At 41.7% G+C, this 12,283-nt stretch overlaps 1 protein-coding gene across 8 annotated transcripts in view; it reads left to right on the forward strand.

Moving 5' to 3' along the window:
- Window positions 1-12,283, forward strand: part of IKBKE (inhibitor of nuclear factor kappa B kinase subunit epsilon) — a 50,138-nt gene that overhangs the window by 31,864 nt on the left and 5,991 nt on the right. For 4 of the 8 annotated variants that reach the window (XM_053393361.1, XM_053393357.1, XM_053393360.1 and 1 more), the window contains 4 exons: window positions 2,727-2,823; window positions 3,962-4,062; window positions 4,531-4,602; window positions 4,771-5,556. In XM_053393361.1, coding sequence (XP_053249336.1) covers window positions 2,727-2,823; window positions 3,962-4,062; window positions 4,531-4,602; window positions 4,771-4,798 — 298 coding nt within the window. In that variant the 3' untranslated portion in view covers window positions 4,799-5,556. Of the gene's footprint in view, window positions 1-2,726; window positions 2,824-3,961; window positions 4,063-4,530; window positions 4,603-4,770; window positions 5,557-12,283 lie in introns of those variants that run through there. The other 4 variants (XR_008331148.1, XR_008331149.1, XM_053393358.1 and 1 more) reach the window with 2 other exon arrangements.

Raw genomic sequence — 12,283 nt, forward strand, 5'->3', positions numbered from 1 at the left:
TTTGCTATACCATGCCAGCAAACATTTCCAGACAAAATGAAGGCCTTTGAATCAAAGTGATGGCATGGAGACAAAACAGGTGAAATCATGCTCATTGGCAATAATACGGTTGCATCCAGTGACGTTGTCTTGAAGCCACAATGGCTTCCACTTTTGCAACAGGATTTCCTCTCCCTCTCCTTTCCCTGTGCAATAAAGGGCTGGGGGAAATCCCCAAAACAGATTGGAGGTTATGGGAAAGGAGGGGAAAAAAGCTCATCGCGCAGGAGGAAGTCCTTATGCTAGTGGGATGACTTTGTTGGATGCAGCCCATTGCCTTTCTATGAAAGGGACATTGCTTCTTTTCAAGCTCTGTATCTAGCTTTGTGATTGGTTGTCAGAATGAGTTGTGTTCATTTTTCTCATTAGTGTCTAGTGCCTTTCTGAAATCTTGGAATTAACTGGCATAAGAGTTTATTTTTCCCTTCATGATATAGTGCACAGCAGGATAGTTGACATTATAAACAAAGACATGCTGTTGAGCTGACGTTAGTACTCATTTCACTGGACTACACATTGCAAATCTTCCCAAGCCTTTGAGTTGGAATATTGATGAACTTCTTTGTTTTCAGTATCAAGCAAGTTTCTCTCATTGGAATGAAGCCATTATTAAGACAAAGAGCAGCACTTAGAAAGAATGATTTTATGTTAAAGGGTGTTTGGGGAATAATGCAAAGAGCAAATTGCCCAGTGGTGATGGAGAGTCATGCATTGACTTATTACATTGGAGAAAAGTGCAGTCACTTAAGGAAGTAACTGCAACCCCAACTGGGGGGTTTTAATTGCAAAATGCTTTTGAAACACAGCAGCTTTTTCAATCAGGTTTCAAAGGGCCTGAAGGTTTCTGATGATACTCATCATAATTAGGGTTGCTTGAGGACTTCACTGGGACTGACTTCTGAAGTGTACTCATCTGATCCACATCTACTAGAATAAGTTGTGGGTTGGACTTGTAGTCCTTCAGTATCTGGACTCCATCAAATTCTACAAGGTGGTCTAAGGGCTGGCTATTTGTTTTTAACAGACAGTAGCTGCTTGCAGTGACTCCAGAGTATATTGCTGCTTCTGCACAGTGAAAATGAGACCAAAATGCCCCTGGAACTGTGGAAGTAACTTACTTCCAGAGCTCCAGGGAGATTTTTTGAACACGTTTTCATGGTACAAGGCAGCAGTGCAATTTTTGAGCTGCTCCAGATAACTAGAACATAATTTTTTTTAAGAAAATGAAATGCAAAGCCTTGAAACACATTGTAAGTACTTTTTTTTAAAAGGAATTAAATGTGTGTGGATTTTTGTTGTGCAAAAGAATCTATCTTTAGTCATGATTAGTCTTTCCTTGCTGTGACAAAAGCTGTCACACAGGTTGTCAAAACTGAGGAGTTCAGAATCAAATTAAGCAGCAATGACATTGGAAGGAGATTCACGAATCAGTTCTACCTCTGAATCATGCGGAAGCAAAATATAATTGCATTATGATGATGAGTAGATACAACCACTAGATAGCTTTGTTGCATCCTAGTAGATACCATGAGTGAAAGATTCACATCCTGCTGCAGATTTAAGGTGGTTTGGTTGATAAGTATGAATATGATCTGCTTTAAGGCTTCCATCCTACATCCAATTACTTCAGATTAAGCCCCATTGAGTTAAATGATTTACTCTTGTGTAGACACATATAGGTTGATTTCAAAGGGAAGGAGTGAAGCTTGTACATGCCTTTCTTGTTGAAATCAGTGGAACCTAGCTCATGCTCTGTTTTTAACTTTAAATCTATCCACTTCATTGAGTTAATAACCAAATTACAGTTTACAGTTTTCACAGTGATAACACATCTCCCTGATATCTTTATAGGTTTTGGTTTCTAGTATTTTAACAGTTTATACCCATGGTATAGCTTTGGCAAATATATGATCTTGCAGAAAAGTATAAATATTGTTAACTAATATGTGCACATCATATTGCATCATTTCATTTACTGATCCTTGATATCCAGCAGTGCTGTGATCTTCAGGGGTTGTTATTTTTGTGTATATGTGTTTCTTTGTTTCTACTTGCCTTTTTTGCTCTTGGTTTAACAAGTTCCCTATTAGCTCCTTTCTCAATCCCACCAAGGCACAGAGCAGAATGAAATAGAATTAATTCTATGTTTCCTTCACTTTGTGTATTTTACTATTTTTATTATGTTTTAATTTTTAACGCATTCTGCTTTGAGGGGCTTCCGCCCAAAAGCGGTTTGTAACTTTCTAAAATAAAATCCACTTGCCTATTTATTTCACCTTTGTTGCTGTGAAAAATGACCAATCAGTTGTGGCTGCTTTGATGTCCCCACTGTGGAAGGATGTGTAGATCCAGAATTGGCCTCCACAGTCACTCACTGTTAAGACCCTGTTCATGAAAGACAATCTTACTCGGCTAGGAGTGATTGTCAAAGAAGAAGCTTTGATGAGATGCCTGGCAGGATGGGGGTCCTAAGTAGCTTCTCAGAGGGAAAAACTGTATCATTTTTTGGGAACATCATTAATGCTGTATGACTTTGCTATTCAAATCCATGGGGAACTTTGTGGACCTGATGAATCCTTGTGGCTGAGCACTTCGTTCCATTTTAGAGAAACCTAAGCTCAAAGTGCCTCCTTAGAAGAAAAGAAATTAGCAGCTATTTGACTACACTTGTTGTCTTATCCCTTCAGGAAGGTGTTTGACCTGAAGAAGAGTTTGAAGAAGCTGAACAGATCTTTAACCTCCTGTAGTGCAGAGATGTCAGGGTGCCAGGATTGCCTTGATAAAGTACAGTGGTGATTTTTTTCTTCTGCTGTTCAAACCATTTCAAAAACCAGCAACTTGAAATTAAATTTAACTATGTCCAGTTTATTATAGCTCTAATCCATGGGTTGTCCCCTGTGTGTGCGCGCGCTCAATCTGCTCTGAGCCTCTGGTTCAGATTTGGGAGCAATGCAGGGGGAGGAAGGGAGGGAAAGTTCTGTTGCACGAGCGGAAGTAATTCTGTGGTGGCTTGGTTAGATTCAACCCCTTATTTGTACCTCAGTTGCTTTAAGTGTCCCAGCTATCCAAATCTACAATGGAACCCCCATATGTCACTCTGTCAGGGCTGGATTTAGGTTTGATGAGGCCCTAGGCTACTGAAGGTAATGGGACCCTTTATATGTCCAGCTGTCCTTTGTCAACAACAAATTGTCACTGTTTTTTGTGTTGAATATATGCTATATGTCCATGCAGTCCATGCAGAATGTAGGCACCTTGTATATAGAACTGAGCAAACTAGTGATATTTTGGGGAGCAGGGAGGGCCCATACTTACACCACAGGAGCCTACACAACATAAAACACTGTTGCTGTATGTAGGTTTTATTTTATTTGCTTTTTATCTTATATTTTGGAAATGTACATCCAGTTTTTTTCTTTAATTTTTTTGGGGCCCCCAAGAGCAAAAGATTAATTCAGACAGGCAACTAACCAGCTGTTTATGTTGTGAAGGGCTCACATTGGGCAAGAGTTCCACCAGTGATGTGATGAAGTAATGGTTCACTGGAGAGTCGCCCCATCAAAAGCAATGGAGCCATAATTGCAATTACTGTATGCATAACATGGTTGCCTAAATCCAGCCTAATAGAGATGGTAATAGTAATAGGCCTGACACTTTTTGAACACCACCTGTTGCAAAAAGGATCCTCTTTTAACTGGTATATGCAAAGGAACATTGTACGTACTCACTCCATTGTTTTTATTCTCTGTTTTGCATTTTGCTTCCCCTGAAGATTTTTCCATGGACAGTAGGACCTTTCATATATATTAATTGATTCTGGCATTTTGAAAGGCAATTCGCTTTTCATAATTTCATGTACCAAGTGTAGATGAGAGCTTGGTACGCCTGTAGTGATCTGTGGTGTTTTTCATTTTCTTGACAGGCTTTGGATGAGTTGCCTCAGAGAATCCTCCAAGGCAAAACAACACATTCTGCACCTACACAAGTTTACATGAACCAGAAGCACCAAGACATGGTGTTTGGGTATGTGCACACAAATGTAACTGTCACGGCATATGGAGTCTGGATGTTTTCTGGGTGTGCTTCTTTTTTGCACCATTGTAATAATTTATGATGAAAAGCAACTAGTGTGTGGCACATATTTAAAATATATCCCTCACCTCTCAGGCCAGTGTGTGTGTCATGTGAGTTGATATATTATCACATTCAAAACGTGCTATGCCACCTTCCACCAGTAATTCCAGTGTGGTTTACAGCAATAGAATATGACTCCAGTAAGAGCAACATAGTGAAATTCATCACAATCCACAGACCAGCCAGATACCACCCAGGCATGGTATTAACAATCTGCAAATGCCTGGGTGAAGAAAATGTATTGTACAATGTTCTGGTGAGCATCTGCTTGGTCATGCATAATTAATAATTTTAAAAATGCATAATTAAATAAAAAAAGTTGAACTGTACTTTTTGTTGTGTGTGTGTCTTGAACAGGATGCAAGAACTTCAGGACCAGATGAAAATAGTAGCTCACAATCTCCAGCTCAACAATAGCATCATCCAGCGGTAAGAGGTTCTGAAATCTCTTTAGCAGCATATAAAGCTATGACTAAGAGAAAGTACTAAGCGTGATAAGAAAGCATTGCTCTCCCAAGACTGAAAAATGTATGCATTCAAAAGGCAAGTTGTGGCCACTTCTCTAATCCAAATCACCTTTTTATTTTCTTTCCCTAGGTTAAATGGTGTTGCACCAGGACTGTAGGGATGAGAGGAGGCTGCAGAGCCTGAAATTATAATGCGGGTAAATCCACATCGTTGAAGACTTATTGGGGAGAAAACTTCATTGTTGAGTCTTAAAGATGCCTATGCTTTCTACCTCCCTGCTGTAGCACTTTGATGTGGATTTAAGAGAGTGGTTCGTCTAACCAGCATACCTCAATAGAGAACCAAATGTGTTTGATGTGTTTGTTACGTTTTGAGAGAGAGAAATATTTTTTCCCCTACCCAAATTTTATTGTTTGCTTACTCCTTTCAATCTTCAGTAATGGAACTGGAGGTTCTTTTCCTTGGTTCAGTGAGATCTGGCATTTTGAAGCTTGTCATGCACTTTTAACAGGCACTGGAGCCTCACTGAACCAAACCTAGCTAGCCAGTTGCCTTGAAATGTTCGTTGTTAAGTACTAGAAATGTTGTTGTTAAGTACTTAACTCGGAAGCAAAGAAACTATACCTCACCGTACTGTTCCTTGGTTGACCTTTGTTCATTGATGAGCCCTTTCTGGTAGTCTAATGTAAAAAGCATCCTAGATTTGAGGGACCAAAACTTTGTCCCCCAGGCTTCAAGCAGTGACTCAGAAACTACAAAAAAGAGACATCGGAGAGTCTGGAGAGTGGGCATTATCAACCTACAGTAGTGCTGTCTGCAAACAAGCCCAGTGTAGATGCCAGTACAGAGACCAAAGTAGGATGTGGCATGTGAGAAGCTGGAATCCCCCAAGGAACTAATAAACTCTGCACTGAAGCCCTCACAGTTTCCTGCCTTTTTTGACAACTATGGCAATGAACCCATCTGGAAGCACCTGGATGGTGGTAAGAGTTGAGACGTTAGACAGGGTTGCTTTAAGAGCTCCACTCACCAATGGAGACACACGGGCTCTGTTTGACTTGATGGAACATGATGGAGAAAGTTGTCCACTTCCGGAGAGCTGTCCTTGGTGCTACAGAGCTTGCTTTGTTTGGCCATATCTCTCATTCTCTCTCCTTGGCTTGTCTGTTGGAACCTGGCCTTGTGTAGGAAGACTTACCGGGGAGAAGTTTTGTGTAGAAAGTCTTGCTCCTTGCCTGTAACTGCCAGTCAGGTGAGACCCACACCCCATCCCATTGGTTGCCACTTGTCAGGGCTGCCTAGTCTGAGAAAACAGAACTAATTTATCTTCTTTTGATCTGTTGGTTAGAGTGGTTCAAGGGGCATAATACAGACTTGGTTGCTCACAGTGCACATACCATTTTTAATAACAAAAAAAAACTTACTTTGATGAGAAAATATTTGTAGAAGGTTTAGGATGTAGGTTGTATTTTTATTTTAAGCATATTGATAGTTTTTCTTGGGATCTATGAGATATAAGGAGCTGTTGCATTGTTTAAGCGATGTGGTCACGTTTTTAAACGTTTTAGGCATACACATAAAAAGTAATGTATGGCGTGTTCCTGTGTGTCCCAGTGCAATTGTATTGCATCTCCTGAGATGAACAACAGACATGTTTACTGAAAGTACAACAGGAAATCGGTGGGGAAAAAATCTATTTTAAAACACTCAAGGACTTTTTGCCTTGCATAATGATCATAGTGTTGAGTTAAGAGTACTGGTTGTGTGTGTGCTTCCAACCCTGGGTCAAGGCTCTTATCTTTAAAATTCAGGAGGAAACCAGGGTCAGTTATGCATATCTTCTTTATGCCAAGCTAGAATGGAGATGGGAGCACTCTGGAATTCTCTCAGTATTGAGTGAGAAGGTATTCTTCTTTGTGCAAGTGCTGCAAGAACATTTTAATTATTATTTCAGCTTGCTTTGGGCTGATTTCTCTGGTGAGTTTATTGGTTGTTTTACTCACTGATTACTGTCTGGTTTTATTTGTTTTTAATCAAAGTGGCACTGAGTGCTTTAGAAGACTGGACCAAAGTTTTCTTTTCATAACCATTTGTTCCAGCCCCGTCTCCTAGTCTGCTGGATTCAGATGGTTCTAGATGTTGCCCACTAAATAGAAAATGGCCGGGATATATTTCAGGCTCGCTTTTGGAAACAAGCGAAAATTGATTAGGATAAATGGATGAGAGAGGCGGGTGTCTTGTTGCTGCATGTATGTTTAATTATAAATGTTTTCCTTTCACCCCAAAGCAGAGCAGGCAAGCAACACACTTCCAGGTTTCTGGTTTGATTTATCTTAAGCTTCCAGGCCTGGTGTGTATTAACTTTTTCATCCCAAAAGGCTGTGAGCTAAGTAAAGAGTTTTCTGCTTTCCTTTGATTAAAACAGCAACAATGAAACAGCTGAGCAGATAACTTAATGTCAGCACAGAGAAGCTAAGGCTGAAGTAGAATTGTTTGGTTGTGATCCAGGAGATTCCCCCTTAGAGATGAACAACAAGGGCTGGTGCCCTTACATTAGGGCATCTTCCTCCCCTGCACTCCCAGCAGCAGCTGCTCCTCAACCTGCCTCAGAAGTTGCTTTTGATGTACAGTCACATCTAGTACAACATTTTCTACCCTGACTGGCACTGGATCCCCAGGTTTTCAGACAGTCCCACCTGGAGATGCAGGGGACTGAACCTCGAATTTTGCTCATGCAAAGCACATGCTCTGCTACTGAGCTATGGCCCTTCCCCTCAGTTTCTGGCTCTGTTAAACCGCACATACTGAACCACATGGGCGCTGCTGCTCTATTATGCTCCCCTGCAGAGATGCAGTATATAGGTTACCTGCATATTCCTGCACTGCAGGGCGTTGGACTAGATGACCCCCAGGGTCCCTGCCTACTCTACAGTTCTATGAAATACTGCAGCCACATGGGCAGAGCCAAACACTCGGTCCCCTCCCATCCAGTGAAAGGGGGCTCAGATATGGTATACGGCACCATACCGTTAGGGGAGTGAGGGCAGCAGGAAGGCTTGTGTGATCAGCAGAGTTTGCTGTGCAGCCCTGTGGCTCATGTTAGCAATTTTGCTCTTGCAAATTAAAGATGGAAACTGGTGGGTTTCGTAGACCAGTTGAAATGAATGAACCCGAGTTAGTCATGCCCCTTGACTTCAGCGGCTCTGCTCTGAATAGGACTAGCATTGGCCACAACACAATATATCTGTGTAAGTTGAATATTTGAAGTTGACCTTTTAAAGAAAGGGGAAAAAACCCCAATGCGGTCTAATGGATGTGTAAGCCATTCAAGAATGATAATGAAGAAGACAGATTTTATTTATGCTGCAGCAAAGTGGTATGCAGGAGTGGGAGCCTTTTGGGAAAGGCATATTCCTAAGCGCCAAGCTTCTTGTTGCAGGACTAGTTGCAGATTGGTTTCCTGATTATTCCTCCCTTTAAAAAAACAAACAAACCCAGAATAAGCTACCTGAAGGTGGGTGGGATGGGTGTGGGAAGATGGCTGGCAGGGTGAAGTGTTAAGCATTTTATTCCTCCCCCCCCAAAAAAAAACCACCCCTCTGCTTCCATTCAGTGCTTCCTGAAGCAGCTTTTCCTCTTTAAAAGGACAGTGGAGTACCTTGGCATGCATTTGAGAATGACATCTTTTGGCCTGATACTCTCTGTTTTCTCAGAGGTGTGCTGTGGGGGTAAGTGAAACTGAGATGATGGGAGCCAAGCCGAGTATTTAGTAGCTGATGGGTATTGCTGAAAACAGCATTTTAGCTCAGTGGTGAGGCATGTTGGCTGCAAGGATTTGTCGTGCTCTGCACCTTTTTACCATTTTTTAACCTTGGGCTTTACAAGCCCCCGGGTAATCCTCAGAGCCTGCCTGCTGACTCAGCTGTGTGCCAGCAGCCGCAATGTGTCAAGCAGTGATATAGGAAGCCCAGGGGTCTCTGGGGAGCAAAGCATTAAGATGATATCAGGAAGCTATTTGCCATTGGAGAAGCAGATGCAGTATTCCTGCCTTGCACCCTATCCAGCCTGCTTAGTAAGTGATTTATGGGCCCAAACCCCAATGGACGGGAGCAGACATAATGCAAGGTCTCCACGCTGCAGATGGAGCAAACCATTTCAATGATAAATGCAGCGTGCAGAAAAATTGAACGGCTGCGCCGAACATGACAACACCTCCTCCCCTTTCTGAAAGCAAATATTTTAGAATTGGGAAAGTGGATGGTTTAGAAAGGAAAGGCATTCCCTTGGCTGCCCTTTCTCCCACCCCTTAGAGATAAATCACTGTCCATGGGCTGTTAATTTCCCTTCTGTGCTAATAATGCTACCTCTGCCGAGTGACAATGAATCTTCAGAGCAGGCACCTGCTACCAGGCGGTAACCCTGGTGACCGGCCTAGTCGACAGACTTGGAACTATGAAGCCAACACAGAGATGGTTAAAATGAAGGGATGGTCACTTCAAAGTATGGGAACAACAGCATATTATTTGAATATTTGTAGCTGGAGAAGCTTGGGGGCGGTAGCGCTGTTTCCTGCAATGTGGTCTCATCCTATTGGGAAGGGTATGTGAATGAAACCACCATGTGAAGTGGGGTTAAATGTGTGGGTCTTTCTTACCCAACTGGCATCCATGGGGAACCAATCTTCTGGAAAGATCTACCCATATATCTGGTCCCTACCCATATGGCTGTGCCATTCAGTATCTCTCTCACACACACCAGCACCATTGAGTTTATTCTCATCTGGAAGTGGCTCTATGGTTGCTTCCAGACAACCTGCTTGTTAAATATACAGTCTGATTTGTTTGTGGAGAATGGTATACAATGTCACATCAAGCAATTGTTATCCCACATTTTCCTGTCACCTTCTTTACTGCCCAAACTCTGTGTGTTTGTTTGGAAGTAGGTTTGCTATGCAAGAGCATCAGACCTATTCTAATTACGTAACCTGAATTTTCCACTATGCACTTGAATCCCACCTGCGAAATAGTGACAGATTGAAGACACCCCATGCTTGAAGACCTCAGATTAAAGCACTTTGTGACGTGAGTTAGGTTTAAAAAGAAAGAAGAAGAAAGCCTTGACCACTGTTCTGTGTCTTCCTAGAATCTAGACCACTGCCACATTCCTTTATTCTCTCCCACTGCCCCCATTGTTTTAATAACACAATAATGTAGCCTATCCCAAGACTTTTAAATAGCACACCTCATAATACATATTCTTGGCATGAAATGCTGACTCTACCGCATCTCTGAGCAACCAAAACTTCTCACTCTGAGGCAACCTGACAGGGCCCCTCTATCAACATGATCTAAAGAGACTTCACGTTCCCTCCCTGAATTCAGACTCGGAAGCAATGACTGAGTCTGTCTTTCACTTTCTGATTCTGCAGCTGGGCTCACATTAAATAGAAATCCTTAGAGTTGTGCTGAACTTTGTAGATTTGCTTGGTTACTTGCTCACTCTGGTTCATTACCCCTACCCAGCAAGGGGCAAACTGCATTTGGAAGAAAGAATCTGCTTACAGATTTCCCAGCCACAAGAAGTTGTTTCAAAAGCTTGAGGGGGAACCCCCAGCAGTCAGCCTCTGGGATTTCATGTGTGGTGTTTCTCACCTCAGCCCAGTCATTCCCATCACCACTTGAAAACGAGGGATCAAGGCTGACAGGACTGATCTCTGAAAGGGTGGTTCTTCACTGAGCAGAGTTGCCCTTCATTTTCTTACTATTGCTTTGGCTAGCTCTAATAAATGAATTGTTGTTGAAGGCAATGTGCAAGGGTGGTAGCCTAAGAAGCTGATGCTTGCACTCCTCACAAAGCAGCTGTTGACCACAAGCCAGTATCTACAATAGAAGCCCACTTCTGTGTCATGTTTATCCTATGATTATAGGTTGTTTGCTTGTTTGTTTTACTAAAATGTTACACTGGTGCCTGTGGGCACTCTTGTCGCAATGGAACTGCCCTATTAAAGTAGCTTCATTTGTTCTTGTACTATTGCTCCATGGAAATTAAATGGAGATGGCCAAGCTACACTGCTTTGTCGATTCCTTCCTAAGTGGAATAATATGTTTACATCAGCAAATACTTTGATGTGGAATCTCTCTTGGCCTCCCTGGAAGAGCTTTCTAAAGCACTACACCACTGTCAAAGCTAAACTGCCTTAAAGTAGCAATTGCACATTAAACATTCCTTTAATGTGCAGAAAATAGAACTCTTTTTGTCGGGTACATTTGGCTTGTTCTTAATGATTACTCTTTCATAAGAAGTATTTTCCCTTCTGACTCAGATAAACGTTGGAATGTCTGTACAAGAAACTTATAAACTGTGCATTATTGTTGTTGTTGTTGTTCTTTTATAACTGATTATTTCACAAGCTTCTTTATAATTTTTCAATATCTGATTACTGTGCTGTGTGGCTCTGCTGAGTTTGCTGGAGTACATTAACCAGAGTTTCCAACCAGTCTTTCTTGGCATGTACACAAATATGCTGACACATGGAAATGCAACCATTTCCCACTGAACAAAACATACTTTCTGCGCAGAATAAAACCAAATGACTGATCCAGAAATAAATATGAGTAGGGCTTAGGTCTTTAGCAATTATATGTTGAAAAGATAGATACATGAGGGAGGTTAGATAAGTTCCTAGATGAAAGAAGGGAGGCAACACAGAGCATGTGTTTTATGATGTGCAAGAGAAAGGAGACATGCTAAGGACCCATAGATACCTGTGTTGTGTTGATACCTGAAAATTTATTAGATAAAAAAAAATGATACGCAGGCATCTCAAAAAATTTCAGAGTGGAAATGGAACTACAAGTAGCTGATGAGTGTTTGCTAAGGAACAGGTCTTATTTTTTCTTCTATAATAAGGAGCCCAGTTTAGTGGAGAAAACAAGTAATTGACAATATTCTTTTCATAAGCTTGAGACTGGTGGACCTCTGAAGTATTGCATCCTGTTTTGCACACATTTTAGCAAAAGACAATATCCATGTGAAGAGAACAGCAAAAGCGAAAAGACTGTAGCGGGTACTGCAGTATTTGGCATAAGGCAAAACAGCCTCATTATGACAACAACAACAGGACTCATTGTGTACAAGTGAAAGGGAACTATTAATGAGCCCCGAGATGAATCATTTCAGCTAGCCAGGTAATGCTCAGTGGAAATCTGGACTTCCACACTTTATGCAACGTTTCTTGAAAGAATTGGGATGGGAAGATTTATTTTTCAATCCAGCCAAGACTGCTTTGAATAATAGTTATCCGATGCAAATGTATTAATATTTTTAGTCTGCAGTCGAAACCCCCTTTGTGTCAGGCTGGAGACAAGGAAGGGTTTGAACAGAGGTGTCCCTCCACCCAGCCTTGGTGACATCTGCTTACAGAGTAATGCCAATGACACTCCACCAGTGTGGGTGATAATGCTGCCAGCAGGATCCCTGCCTGTTGCAGTTCATGGAAATCCTGAAATAGAAGAAGAGGTTGGATTTGATATCCTGCTTTATCACTACCCGAAGGAGTCTCAAAGTGGCTAACAATCTCCTTTCCCTTCCTTCCCCACAACAAACACACTGTGAGGTGAATAGGGCTGAGAGACTTCAAAGA

This window comes from Podarcis raffonei, chromosome 6, assembly GCF_027172205.1.
Source record: "Podarcis raffonei isolate rPodRaf1 chromosome 6, rPodRaf1.pri, whole genome shotgun sequence".
Taxonomy (NCBI): domain Eukaryota; kingdom Metazoa; phylum Chordata; class Lepidosauria; order Squamata; family Lacertidae; genus Podarcis; species Podarcis raffonei.